The sequence below is a fragment of the Heptranchias perlo genome, chromosome 14, assembly GCF_035084215.1.
Source record: "Heptranchias perlo isolate sHepPer1 chromosome 14, sHepPer1.hap1, whole genome shotgun sequence".
Taxonomy (NCBI): Eukaryota; Metazoa; Chordata; class Chondrichthyes; order Hexanchiformes; family Hexanchidae; genus Heptranchias; species Heptranchias perlo.
The window spans coordinates 43672091-43687588 of record NC_090338.1 but is presented as its reverse complement, the minus strand read 5'-3'; the positions used below and the strand labels follow the sequence as shown (position 1 = coordinate 43687588).

General features: G+C 41.0%; 1 protein-coding gene across 2 annotated transcripts in view; it reads left to right on the top strand.

Annotated features, from left to right (window-relative positions):
• LOC137332474 (tetraspanin-17) overlaps positions 1 to 15498 on the top strand; it is a 52441-nt gene that overhangs the window by 20213 nt on the left and 16730 nt on the right. For both annotated transcript variants that reach the window (XM_067996349.1, XM_067996348.1), the window contains exons 3-4: positions 5579 to 5725; positions 13646 to 13816. In XM_067996349.1, the coding sequence (XP_067852450.1) occupies positions 5579 to 5725; positions 13646 to 13816 (318 nt within the window). The remainder of the gene's footprint in view (positions 1 to 5578; positions 5726 to 13645; positions 13817 to 15498) is intronic.

The window sequence follows — 15498 nt, the reverse complement described above, 5'->3', positions numbered from 1 at the left end:
TCTGGCAGCTCGTTCCAGACACTCACCACCCTTTGAGTGAAAAAATTGCCCCTCTGGACCCTTTTGTATCTCTCCCCTCTCACCTTAAATCTATGCCCCCTCGTTATAGACTCCCCTACCTTTGGGAAAAGATTTTGACTATCGACCTTATCTATGCCCCTCATTATTTTATAGACTTCTATAAGATCACCCCTTAACCTCCTACTCTCCAGGGAAAAAAGTCCCAGTCTGTCTAACCTATCGTATGAACATGTGAAAATTACAGACAGGAAAAGATCAGCTGGTCCATGTAATCATATATAGTCACATTGAAAATAAACCTTATGACCCCTGAACTCCCCCCCCCCCCCCCCGAGCCACAATGCTCCCACCCACCAGCAGCCATGTGATCTCCTGGGAGAGACAAAAAACCCTATGCCAATTCAGGGAACGTAAAAGAATTCTGGGAAATTCATCTCTGACTCCAAAGGCGATCAAAACAAGTTTGGGAGACCTCGGTGGCTGAGGCATATGACCCAACAGCTCACCTACCTTGTTTATGTAGTGATATCAGCCAGGAATTCCTGCAGCTCCTTTTTCGATCTTTGTAGTAAATCCGTATTCACTGCACGAGCCAGCAACTTATTCCAGAGGTTGATCTTTTTCGAAAAGACAACCTCAACATGTAACCTAGTTTTGAGCTTACAATATCTTATACTCATGTCCCATGCTTCACCTTGACCTATAAAGTTCAAATAGTTTATCCACACAGACATAGTCTGATCCCTTTATTGTTTTATGTACCTCAATCAAATCTCCCTGAAGTCCATGCTTTTATAGAGTAAAAAGACCCTGTTCTCTATTGTGATAATTAAAGGCTTTTAAATGAGGGGTCATTCTCGTTGCCTTCCTGAACCCTTTCCAGGGCGTCTATATCGCTCACCATGTGAGGGGACCAAAACTAGACACAATTTTCTCGGTAATTGAAGGGTCTAGATCAAGGGGACCTATATAGATATAGGATTAAATGTAAGTGATTTAGAACAGAGAGCAGGAGAAATGTTTTTCTGCACAGAGGGTTGAGAGACTATGGAATGCACTACCAGAATGGTTGAAGTAGTGATCATGTCAACATTTAAGAATATTTTAGGTAGGTGGGTGAAGGAAAAGGGAATAAAGGGATATCGGAACAGAGCAGACACATAGGATTAGGACTACTGCTCATGTGCAGGATAAGTACCAACATGGACTGGCTGGGCCAAATGTTGTAATTTGTATTCCATGAGGCCTAAGTAAGGTCTTGTACAAGGACAACATAATGCTCTTTGTTTTATATTGGATTGTCCTAGCAGTACATTCCAACACTTTATTAGCCTTAACTATAGCTTTGTGGCACTGATCATGAACCGTTAGAGACTCATGCACTATAATATCTAGGTCTCTTTACTACTCAACAGACTTTAGTTTGGAGCCCTCCATGATGCATATATGTCAGGCGTTGGCCTTATCCACGTGCATTTATCGACATTAAATGTCATCTGCCAGACGCAGGCCCTGGGTTAAAATCCTGGAACTTCCTACCTAACAGCTCCGTGGGAGTACCTTCACCACACGGACTGCAGCAGTTCAAGAAGGCAGCTCACCACCACCTTCTCAAGGGCAATTAGGGATGGGCAATACATGCTGGTCTTGCCAGCAACTCCCACATCCCATGAATGAATAATAATAAAAAAAATTCCCCATTGCATCTAGATTTGATTGTAGTTATTTTTCTCATCCAAGCTTCCAACACGAGCATAAATCTTTGTTGTCTGTGAACTTGTAAACAGTTCCCCCAGTGCCTTCATCCAGATTATGAATATAGATTGTGAAGAGTAACAGTCCTAACTCCAATCCCTGTGGGACTCTACTAGTAGCCAGTTTTCTATATTAATGACTTTGATGAAGGAACCGAGAGTAATGCATCCAAGTTTGCTGATGATACAAAGCGAGGTGGGAAAGTAAGCTGTGAGGAGGTCGCAAAGAGTCTGCAAAGGGATATAGACAAGTTAAGTGAATGGGCAAGAAGGTGGCAGATGGAGGATAATGTGTGGAAATGTGAGGTTATTCACTTTGGCAGGAAGAATAGAAAAACAGAATATTTTTTAAATGGTGTGAAATTATTCAATGTTGGTGTTCAGAGAGATTTTTTAAAATTTGTTCATGGGATGTGGACGCCGCTGGCAAGGCCAGCATTTATTGCCCTTGAGAAAGTGGTGGTGAGCCACCGCCTTGAACCGCTGCAGTACGTGTGGTGAAGGTATTCCCACAGTGCTGTTAGGTAGGGAGTTCAAGGACTTTGACCCGGCGACGATGAAGGAACGGCGATATATTTACGAGTTGGGATGGTGTGTGACTTGGAGGGGAACGTGCAGGTGGTGTTCCCATGTGCCAGCTGGCTTTGTCCTTCTAGGTGGTAGAGGTCGTGGGTTTGGGAGATGCTGTCGAAGAAGCCTTGGCGAGTTGCTGCAGTGCATCCTGTCAATGGGTACACACTGCAGCCACTGTGCGCCAGTGGTGAACGGAGGAAATGTTTAGGGTGGTGGATGGGTTGCCAATCAAGTGGGCTGCTTTGTCCTGGATGGTGTCGAGCTTCTTGAGTGTTGTTGGAGCTGCACTCATCCAGGCAAGTGGAGAGTATTCCATCACACTCCTGACTTGTGCCTTGTACATGGTGGAAAGGCTTTGGGGAGTCAGGAGGTGAGTCACTCGCCGCAGAATACCCAGCCTCGACCTGCTCTTGTAGCCACATTATTTATATGGCTGGTCCAGTTAAGTTTCTGGTCAATGGTGACCCCCAGGATGTTGATGGTGAGGGATTCGGTGATGGTAATGCTGTTGAATGTCAAAGGGAGGTGGTTAGACTCTCTCTTGTTGGAGATGGTCATTGCCTGGCACTTGTCTGGTGTGAATGTTACTAGCCACTTATCAGCCCCACCCTGGATCTTGTCCAGGTCTTGCTGCATGTGGTCATGGACTGCTTCATTATCTGAGGGGTTGCGAATGGAATTGAACACTGTGCAATCATCAGTGAACATCCCCATTTCTGACCTTATGATGGAGGGAAGGTCATTGATGAAGCAGCTGAAGATGGTTGGGCCTGGGATACAGCGCCGAGGAACTCCTGCAGCAATATCCTGCGGCTGAGATGATTGGCCTCCAACAGCCACGACCATCTTCCTTTGGTTGCCCACTGGTTAGATACCAGTGGGCAACCAGCGGTCATGGAGTCAACAGCTACATCACAACTGGGGAGGGAAGGAGAGAAAAGTGGCAAGAGAAAAAAATCATTTTTTTCCAAATAAAAATCCCTCATGTCATTTCTTTATTGATAATATTACTGTGTACTTCCATTCGCCACAATACTTCAGTGATTTGAAAGTACAACTAGTGGAAGTTATTCCATCATTACAAGTTCACACATATGGTGCAAAAATATATTTTACTTGTATCTAATAAATATTGAATTCAGCATTTGGGCACATGTTTCAACAAAAATTTACACAAGAACACTGCTCCTATGCTGCTGTCAGAGTGGCCAAAAGGTCACTGGAGAAGGTGGTACTGGATAACTGCAGTAGCAATAGTAAAATCTTTTTTAGTTCTATTAGGAGTCAGAAGACAATAAAGAACTGCATTGGGCCGTTGAAGGATTCCTGAAGGCAAATTCAGCTGAACTCCCAAGGCATAGCAAAGGTTTTAAATGGCTAATTTGTATCAGCCTTCACACCAGTCGACTATCATTAGTTACCATTAAAGCAATGTACAATTGACACTGAAGTTGTAAATGTCAAAGTGGATGGCAGTGTAATCCTGGAAAGAGCAAGGTGCCTTAAATCAGATTGGGATGCTGGTTCTGACAGCATTCACCCAAGGGTGCTCAAAGAAATAGACCCTTTACTTATATATTTAACCACTTGCTAGAGTCAGGGATTGTTCCCATGGTTTGAAAGGAGGCTAATGTTGTTCCAATAAGTCAGAAACAGGTAATTGACCAATTAGCTTGACTTCAATCCACAAAATGCAGGACAAAGCCAATCCGGCCAATTACCGCCCCATCAGTCTACTCTCAATCATCAGCAAAGTGATGGAAGGTGTCGTCGACAGTGCTATCAAGCGGCACTTACTCACCAATAACCTGCTCGCCGGTGCTCAGTTTGGGTTCTGCCAGGACCACTCTGCTCCAGATCTCATTACAGCCTTGGTCCAAACATGGACAAAAGAGCTGAATTCCAGAGGTGAGGTGAGAGTGACTGCCCTTGACGTCAAGGCAGCATTTGACCGAGTGTTGCACCAAGGAGCCCTTGTAAAATTGAAGTCAAGGGAATCGGGGAAAACGCTCCAGTGGCTGGAGTCATACCGAGCAAAAAGGAAGATGGTACTGGTTGTTGGAGGCCAATCATCTCAGCCCCAGGACATTGCTGCAGGAGTTCCTCAGGGCAGTGTCTAGGCCCAACCATTTTCAGCTGCTTCATCAATGACCTTCCCTCCATCATAGAAATGGGGATGTTCGCTGATGATTGCACAGTGTTCAGTTCCATTCGCAACCCCTCAGATAATGAAGCAGTCCGTGCCCGCATGCAGCAAGACCTGGACAACATCCAGGCTGATAAGTGGCAAGTAACATTCGTGCCAGGCAATGACCATCTTCAACAAGAGAGAGTCCAGCCACCTCCCCTTAACATTCAACGGCATTACCATCGCCGAATCCCTCACCATCAACATCCTGGGGGTCACCATTGACCAGAAACTTAACTGAACCAGCCGCATAAATACTGTGGCTCCATGAGCAGGTCAGAGGCTTGGTATTCTGCGGCGAGTGACTCATCTCCTGACTCCCCAAAGCCTTTCCACCATCTACAAGGTACAAGTTAGGAGTGTGATGGAATACTCTCCACTTGCCTGGATGAGTGCAACTCCAACAACGCTCAAGAAGCTCGACACCATCCAGGACAAAGCAGCCCACTTGATTAGCACCCCCTCCACCCCTTAAACATTCACTCCCTTCACCACCGTGCACCGTGGCTGCAGTGTGTACCATCCACAGGATGCACTGCAGCAACTCGCCAAGGCTTCTTCGACAGCACCGCCCAAACCTGTGACCTCTACCACCTAGAAGGACAAGGGCAGCAGGCACATGGGAACAACAACACCTGCACATTCCGCTCCAAGTCACACACAATCCTGACTTGGAAATATATCGCCGTTCCTTCATCGTCGCTGGGTCAAAATCCTGGAACTCCCTACCTAACAGCACTGTGGGAGAACCTTCACTGCACGGATTGCAGCGGTTCAAGAAGGAGGCTCACTACCACCTCCTTAAGGGTAATTAAAGATGGGCAATAAATGCAGACCTTATTGCGGAAAAAAAAACCCAAGTGACCATTATTCATATGTGAGCCTTGATTGCTAATATCAGCTCTTTTGTATCTTGTAGATAAATTAGTTTATTGATTTTTGAAATGAGAAATTTAGGGTAAATTGTGGTATAATAGAAAGCTACTTAACATGATTGACGTATCTTTGCATAATGATAATGTCATACAATACTCTTTTTCAGGGTGTGCTTTCCAACATCTCCTCTATCACAGACCTGGGAGGATTTGACCCAGTCTGGTTGTTCATTGTGGTGGGTGGAGTGATGTTCATTCTTGGATTTGCTGGCTGTATTGGTGCACTCCGTGAGAACACATTCCTATTGAAGTTTGTAAGTATGTCTTAATGTATTGGAAAATTACATAATACGTGGTTTCTTAATGTATTTATAAAGTTATAATTAAGTTCTTCAATAGTTCTTGAAAGAACAATTATGTCATTTTAAGTGGTTTCTCAAAATTTTAAACAAATTTGATGGTTTTAATTGATTTTCTTTCTATAAATTTAGTAAGTTAGAAAACAAACCTAATACTGCAAGTTTGAGTTCCTCCCAATATTTACTGCATGATTTATATACTTTGACCTATCATTGACTATTTTGAACAGGTTTGAAAATTCTGTGCAAAAAGATTATAAAACAACAGATTTTGTTGTTAGAAAAAATAAATCATTTTTTTTAGAAATTGCTCAGAAGCTAACTGCTTTTGACAAGACATGCATGTATAAATTGATCATTATGGTTGTGAATGTTAAAATCCGAGGCATCAAGGAGCAGTTAGCAGTACTACCTTTGGCTCCCTGTGCTGTAGAAATCACCCTGTTGATTATCTCTAGTTAAACTGCTTTTGACAAAAATTAGATTTTTTTGTCCAGTTTTGATTTAATGGCTGTTCCTTTAAATCTATTCAAAGCACATAAACAATTAAAAACTAACTGCAGTTCAAATTCTTGTACCAAGCTTATTTTGATAGTGTGGCAAGTTTTGTCAGAGGTGAATAATTCAAATTTCAACCGCTGTAAGTTTGGTTCATTGTGTGTGTATATAGTATATATTGACAGTTCCTTTTTAAATTTGAGTGGTGGAAAATTCAAAATCCAGGAAGTCGCATTAACTTCTTTCTGCACTTATAAAATACTGATTCTGTCTGAATTGGTGCTGGTGCAGTTTAAAATCTCAGAAGGAACTGGTCAGTTTGATAAGAAATTCAAGGAAAGGTAGACAATTATTTCAGTGATTTACAAATGGTTAACTTAATTTTTAGAGTTGAAATCTTGTTGTAATTTTGTCCACTTGAGTTAAGTGGAAGAAATGTCTACTGTAAATATGTAACTATATGACTTATTTGTTTGCTCGTTCTGCTGTGATGCTTTACTGCTTTCAAATACTGAAGAACTTAGAGGCATGGGATAGTCCAGCAGCTGAAAGCTACGTGGTTACGAGACATGGTTTGTGCTGTTTATTACCTAGGCATGTTACTGAAAGCTGTCAAGACAAGCATAGAGACTCTTGAAGGTATGGGAGGTTGGAACTCACCTATGAAAAAAATCTAGAATAGGAAGGTTAGAAAAGGCTTTATTAGCTTTCACGGGTGTTGGCGCTTCAATCACCCAGGTAGCTGCAGCTGAAAGACATGGCGACCTCCAACACAAGACATTATGATGCTAATATCAGGCCGATATCTTTTGTGGTATTGTGCACTGTGTGATTTGGTGCTGATTTCGGGCTGGTGTCTGCAATAAACTTGCAAAATAGATGAGATATAAGGAAACTTTGGATCTAACTTTGCTTTTAAGGAAGAGTACCAGTTTATTGTTCTGACACACTGTTATATGTGAAACGTTAGCTGAGTGTTTCCAGCATTGTCTATTTTTGTTTCAGATTTCCAGCATTTGCAGTATTTTATTTTTTTGCCAGTTTGTTGTGTATGTTTGTGTGAGAAATAATTTGAAAAAAAATCCTTGACCTCTTATTTTATGCACTTTCAATTTTGTTGAATTTTCTGGTTTTGGTTTTATTTTCTACCAGCAGTAGGTATTTGATGATGTTGATGGTTATGTTCTACATCCTTGACTTGTGGTGATTGCAATGTTATTACTGCTGATTTAGTGAAATAACCTTTGAGTATGTTATTGCTTGGAAACATAGTCTGCTGTATGTTACAAAGGAGCAATACATTAAAGGGGTTAAGATGACACCATGAACCAAGTGTGAGAAGCTAAAACAGTTTATCAACATTATCGCAATCAAGCTATATTACTGGTTTGGAACAGAGTCTGTTGTACCTCAGTATATATCAATGCTCCGTTTTTCATTCATGAGGGTGTCATGAGAGAAAAATAATGGACAGATAGCTCTTCCAATTAGTGTCACTGTTAGTTTGTGACTTTGTGATCTTGCCTCACATAATTTGACAAGATGCCAGAATTTGTTTAACTCAACGATACAGTAGCCTGTGTATTATGTAGTATTCCTTGGCTTTAGAAGTAATCTACACCGATATAAAGTTTATCCTGTTAGTCCTGTTTAGGTAGCTGCGGATAATATTGTTTGGTGTACACACCTTTTTGTAATTAGGGGGGAAAAAGATCTTATTTAATGGAGAGAATTGAAGGAACTATTACAGCCTACTTTTATTCAAAAAATCACTTAATTGGAATTGTGTTAGTTCAGTTTTTTTTTGAGCAACAACTTCTTTTGCTCTTTTTAAAAGAAATTGTCTAATTTGAATTTCTGGAGAATTCAAAGATTTTGAGCAAAAAAAACTACTTTCAATTGCCATTGCATTTATTTATCACCTTTTATCTTCTCTGGACGTCTCAAGTGCTTCACAGTCAATGAAGTAGTTTTGACGTGTAGTCACTATTGTAACATGTACGTTGACGACACCCAGCTCTAACTCACTACCACCTCTCTCGACCCCTCCACTGCCCCTGTTTTGTCACACAGCTTGTCAGACATCCAGTATTGAATGAGCATAAATTTCCTCCAAGTAAATATTGGGACGACCGAAGCCATTGTCTTTGGTCCCCGCCACAAACTCCATTTCCTAGCCATCGGCTCCATCCCTCTCCCTGGCCACTGTCTGAGGCTGAACCAGACCATTTGCAACCTTGGCATCCTATTTGACCCTGAGCTGAGTTTCCGACCCTGTATCCTCTCCATCACCAGGACTACCTACTTCCACCTCCCTAACATCGCCCATCTCCCCCCTGCCTCATGTTATCTGCTGCTGAAACCCTCATTCATGTCTTTGTTACCTCTGGACTCAACTATTTCAATGCTCTCCTTGCAGGCTTCCGACCTGGCACCCTCCAGAAACTTGAGCTCACTGAAAACTCTGCTGCCAGTATCCTAACTCGCACAAAGTCTCGTTCACCCATCATTCCTGTGCACGCTGACCTACGTTGGCTCCTGGTCCGGGGAAAGCCTTGTTTTTAAAATTCTCATCCTTGTTTTCAAATCCCTCCATGGCCTCGCCCCTCCCTATCTCTGTTACCTCCTCCAGCCCTACAACCCTCCGAGATCTCTGTGCTCCTCCAATTCTGGCCTCATGTGCATCCCTGATTTTCACTGCTCTACCATTGGCTTTCAGCGGCCTAGGCCCTAAGCTCTGGAATTCCTTCCCTAAACCTTACTGCCTCTCTACCCCTCTCTCCTCCTTTAACACACTCCTTAAAACCTACTTCTTTGGTCAAGCTTTTGGTCATGTAATATCCTTATATGGCTCGGTGTCAATTTTTTTTTTGTTAACACTCCCGTGAAGCACCTTGGGGACATTTTACTATGTTAAAGGCGCTATATAAATGCTAGTTGTTGTTGCAGGCAGACGTGGCAGTCAATTTGCAAACAGCAGTGAGATCATTGCCCAGATAAACTGTTTGTGCTGTTGGTTGAGGGAAAAACATTGGCCGGGAAATCATTAGGACTCTGTTGCTCTTCAGATTGTGTCATAGGATCTTTTGCGTCCACCCAAGCGGGCAGATGTTCTGGGAAAGAATGTGTTAAAATCAAGGCTCACACAGTCTACTACTCAAACTCGGTGTGGATGTAGAGAGGATGAAGAGCATGGAGCTTCTAATATTTGGAACAGAAGGAACAAGAAAGAAAAGTTCAGAGGAGCACTGACCATAGTTTGATAAAATAGAGAAAGACAAGAAAAATTATGCTAGTGAAAGCGACAGGTTAGAGGCTAGATGCGAGACCTGGATTGCCCATCTGGCGACTATGTTCTTGTATTCTGTTCAGGAGTGCAAGAATGGTGCTGCAAGAGCTTCTCCGGATTTGCAAGTTAAATTCAAGTCTTGGTATGAACTTGGACACTATAGAAAGTTACAAAGCAATTAAATATTTGGTGAAAAAGAGGAAGCTTTAACAATTGAAGTCATAGCAAATAGTGAATTCAAGAACGCCAATGTGAAGAACACCTAAGGGTGGAAACATGAAAGGTAATAGTTGGTAGCTGTTGGTTAGCCTCCACCAACAAGAAAGAAGAAACAAGACGTACATTGCTCCATTAGACAAAATCGCGATACAGTGATTCACTATTACACTAAGAGAGTACTGGAGACAGTGAGCACTGCGGGTATCCAATCTGAAGGAAGTTGATGGAATATAGAGTGGAATCATTAGGAAAAGAGTGGATATACATGCATGATGAATGGAAGATGTTACATGAACTTAGTTTGTGTTCCCTTAAGTTTAGTAGGTATGGGGATGCTCCAATCGAGGTCTTTAAAATGATTAAGGGATTCCAGAGGATAGATACGGAGAAGCTATTTCCTCCAGTGGGGGAATCCAGAATTAGGGGACGCTAGCTTAAAATTAGAGCTAGTCCATTCAGGAGAGAAATCAGAAAAATATTTTCACAAAGGGTAATGGAAATCTAGAAATCTGGAATCCTCTCCCGCAAAACGCCGTGGGTGCTCGGTCAGTTGAAATTTTCAAGACCGATCGATCGATTTTTGTTAGGTAAGGTTATCAAGGGGTATGGAACAAATGCGGGGAAATGGAGTTGAGGTACAGATCTGCCTTGATCTAATTGATTGGCAGAACAGGCTCCAGGAGCTTAATTGCCTTCTCCTGTTCCTATATCATTGATGTAAAGAAACAATGAATTGGGAGAGAGGACAGACCTATGTGAAATATGGAAAGTCAGTGGATGAGCCATCAACTACAGCATTAATGATTTGAAAGGAACCTAGATGGTCATGAATGTAACTTTGGTGGGAGGCCATATAATGGTAACTTGTTTAGCAGTGTGTAGTGGCAAACGAAACAAAGACTGATGATTCACCAAAGTGTTAAGGTGCAGAGTTCAAGACTTGTGTAACTTCGGGAACTAAATCACAAGGGAAATAAGAAAAATATTGCAAATGCTGAAAATGTAAAACAAAACCAGAAAAAGCTAGAAACACACAGCAGGTCAATTGGAATTTGTGGGAAGAATAGACAGCTGTGTTTTGGGTTTGTACTCTTCGGAACTGAAAAATAAGAGGCAGACAATCATATTAATAGAATTATAGAATAGAATCATACAATGGTTACAGCACAGAAAAAGGCCATTCGGCCCGTGCAAGAGCAATCCACCTAGTCCCACTCACCCCCCCCTCCCCCCCTTTCCCCATAGCCCTGCAATTTTATTCCCTCAGGTACTTGTCAAATGCCCTTTTGAAAGCCACAATTGAGTCTGCCTCCACCATCCCCTCAGGCAGTGCATTCCAGATCATAACCACTCGCTGTGTAAAATAGTTTTTCCTCATCTCGCCCTAGGTTCTTTTGCCAATCACCTTAAATCTATGTCCTCTGGTTCTTGACCCTTTCGCCAATGGGAACAGTTTCTCTCTATCTACTCACTATCTACTCTACTATCTAGACACTTCATGATTTTGAATACCTCTATCAAATCTCCTCTCAACCTTCTCTGCTCTAAGGAGAACAATCTCAGATTCTCCAGTCTATCCGCGTAACGAAAGTCCTTCATCTCTTGTACCATTCTAGTAAATCTTTTCTGCACCCTCTCTAAGACCTTCACATCCTTCCCATAGTGCGGTGCCCAGCATTGGACACAACACTCCAGTTGTACCCGAACCAGTGTTTTCTAAAGGTCCATCATAACTTCCTTGCTTTTGTACTCTTATACCTCTATTTTTAAAGCCTAGGATCCTGTATGCCTTTTTAAGCGCTTTCTCAACCTGCCCTACCACCTTCAATGATTTGTGCACATATACCACCAGATCTCTCTGTTCCTGCATCCCCTTTAGAATTGTACCCTTTAGATTATAATTCCTCTCCTTGTCCTTCCTATCAAAATTTCATCTGCCACGTGTCCGCCCATTCCACCAGCCTGTCTATGTCCTCTTGAAGTCTATCACTATTCTCCTCGCTGTTCACGACACTTCCACACCCAAGTCCAAGTCATTAACATATATCAAAAAAAGCAGTGGTCCTAGTACCGACCCCGGGGAACACGACTGTACCTTCCTCCAGTCCAAAAAACAACCATTACCACTACTCTCTGTTTCCTGTCACTTCGCCAATTTCAGGTCCATGTTGTCCCTTTTAGTCCATGGGCTTCAACTTTGATGACAAGTTTATTATGCAGCACTTCATCAAATGCCTTTTGGAAGTCCATATACACCGCATCAACTGCATTGCCCTCATCAGCCCTCTCTGTTACCTCCTCAAAAAAACTCAATCAATTTAGCTAAGCACGATTTTCCTTTAACAAATCCGTGTTGGCTTTCTTTAATTAATCCATACTTGTCCAAGTGACTGTTAATTTTGTCCCGGATTATTGTTTCTAAAAGTTTCCCCATCACCGAGGTTAAGCTAACTGGCCTGTAATTGCTGGGTTTATCTTTACACCCTTTTTTAAACAAGGGTGTCACATTTGCAATTCTCTGGTTCTGTGGCACCACCCCCGCATCTAAGGATGATTGGAAGATTATGGCCAGTACATCCACAATTTCCACCCTCAGCAACCTAGGATGCATCCCATCCGGACCGGGTGACTTATAGGCTCAGATAAAGGGACAATGGGAGAGAATTTTTTTTTTAAAAAGACCAACACGATGAGGGAGTATTAATTGAATGATTGGTGGATGATCTAACAGAATGGAGTCAAGTGATAAAGAAGCATTAAGGAAATATAAGACAAAGAAACAACAGATGTGTGAATAGCTACGGTAGTGGGAGATCTCAGGAAAATGTGTGAGATGGAAAACATAGAAAACTTCAAGCAGCTGATCAAGATCAGCAGTGGACTGGTCATGCTGAAAATCATGCTGTTGATTGTGGTTTCAGAAAGTACCACTAAGGGCAGTAGGATGTAGTTAGATGGGTAAGGGATCACATTCTCAGGGTGAACAAGATCAAATTTCCGAGGAGAAGGCAAGTGAACCGGGAATAAGCGTAATTGAAGAGCTGACATAAGGCAGGGCACACATCCTAGAATGACGGAAAATATACCATTGGAACCAGGGTGCAGAAAAGATTTACTAGAATGGTTCCGGGGATGAAGGACTTTAGTTACGCGGATAGACTGAAGAAGCTGGGGTTGTTCTCCTTAGAGCAGAGAAGGTTGATAGGAGATTTGATAGAGGTATTCAAAATCATGAAGGGTCCAGACAGAGTAGATAGAGAGAAACTGTGCCAGTCATAATGATGAAATAGAAAGGAACACCAGGCAGAAATTCTTTGTCAATGTCCTGGAGATTTGACTTTGAGAGAAAATAATCACCTTCCTCTTCAAAAGAGCTAGCAACTGTACTATCAGGATTGAAGAAGCTTTGAGAGGCACTTAATTTAAAAGAAAAGTATTTTAAAATTAAAGATGCTAAATTTGAAATAAATAATATGCTGTTTTTCTGTTTACATTTATATTTTTAGTTCAGTAAATACTTTTAAATTTGGATTTAGAATAATTTTGACTTTCCAAAATTAGCTCTATGAACACATGGGAAAGGAGGGGAGGGAAAGGGACAGCATAAGCAGGCAAGGGAGATTTCTGTGAACCTTGCTAATTCCCCTAATTTTGTGGAGTAATTACACCATGTGTTTATTTTCTCATTCAGTAATATATCAAATACATTAAGAAGAAATTGTTGGTTATTAAAAAAAAATTCCAGATGTTCTGACATTTTGAAAATTTAAATGTGAAAATGATATGCCAGCTGAGAAAACATGCCACACTTCTGAATTTACATTATATTTTGGTGTAAGGTGCATTGTATTAAAAGTTTTATTTTTCAGTTTTCAGTATTTTTGGGTCTAATTTTCTTCTTGGAGTTGACGACGGGGATACTAGCATTTGTCTTCAAGGACTGGATCAAGGACCAGCTCAATTTATTTATCAACAAAAATGTTCAAGCTTATAGGGATGACATAGATCTTCAAAACCTTATTGATTTTGCACAGGAATACGTAAGTAAATTGAATTGTCTGTGTCTTAACAGGGTGAAATTTCAAAATAATTTCAACTAAGCCTTCAAAATGGGTACCTGAAATAACATGGTTACATTTAGGAGGCAGTAATTGTAGTATAATGAAGTATTTTTATTCATACAATGCTTCACAGCATGTATGGTGACAACATAGGAATTGTCTTGAAATTAGTTTGTCTACTCTCATTCCCTCCCCACTTGTATATGCAGTTATTAAAAAAAATTGTTGAAGATGAATTAACAGGGTTTTATCTCTATCTTCAATATCATATTACTTAACTGTCCTTGTATTTATAATTATTTGTATTTTGGGGGAAGTGCATGTCTCTGTGTATAACTGGCCTTTCACTTACATTTCTCCCATGGGATTACAGACAAAACTGATGGGGTAAAAATCTATTGGCTGTGGGAGTACAAAGTTGATTGATTTGGAAGAGGTTCAACCTAATTCCTAGTAGGCAGTCTAGAGCTGCCCAATAGTGAGTATATATTTGTACCTTTACTCAGAGACTTGAGGATGTACTATGTAGAAAATGAGTAAGTAAATCACATTGGTACAGTGCAGGAGCTCTTCTGGGATTGGGTTAAGGCATGTTGTTGGAATAGAGTAGAGGAAGCTTATGCTCTGCTTCTGAACCATGCTATTCCTGATCTGGGAATGCATGATACTAACACTGGCTACACCGAGTACCTAGCATTCATTTATTTTAAAGAAAAAAAATGTAATGCGTATCAAATTGCGCCAAAAAGTAATAATTATATTTATATATACCAGCTATTTTAAAAACATTAAACAAATTTTCCTGATGGCCACATGAGTAAAGGCACTACTTGGTCTAGTATTAAACTATACAAGCTAGAAGGTCCCAGATTCAATTCCATGTCTAATGATAGTGAATAGTATATATAGTCTGATTACAATGGAGTAGTGGTGCTGGTTGAAGGTTAGCTTGTTTATCTTTTCAGACACCCTTTATTTCAGTTTGCAAGTCCACACAGTGTCAGATTTTAATAGTGCTTCCCGTTTTTTCCTGGTCTATTTTATTTGTTTGTTTTAAGCACAGTATCAAGAGATTTTCATACCAGGACCTTATTGTGTATGGAGTAAGTGTTAATGTTGTACAAGTCTAATTTAATCTGAAATTGTCAAAAGTGCCAGAATCTCTGAAGCTTCTATAAAGAAGCACACTGGGATATGTTTTTTTTTAATATAATTATATACTTTAGCTATCTGGTTTCCTTTCACATTTAGCTATCTTCTCAAATCACCCTTGTAGTTTATGGCTGACTTTTTGCCCCCATATTCTTTTCTTTCTCACTAAGCCTTGTTCATAACAACTTCCTCCACCCGTCCAACTTTATTCACCCTTTTGCTGATGATTGCATTCTATGTACACCAACTTCCAATAGATGACACATCTTCAGTCCTCTTGCAGTACAATGGTTGAATCACACTACATCTAACTCTTCTCCATGCCCTTCAGTAGAGTATTGAAAATCTTGTTTTTGTTATTCAAAGAGTTTCTTCATGTTTATTGCAAGTCTAATTAACAGCTTTTACGTTTGTCTCCATCCTTAGTCTTCATTCATTGACTATCTTGATTATGCTATTTCCTCTACTCGGAAATGGAATTCCCATAAAGCTGCCTCCAAAAAGCTCAG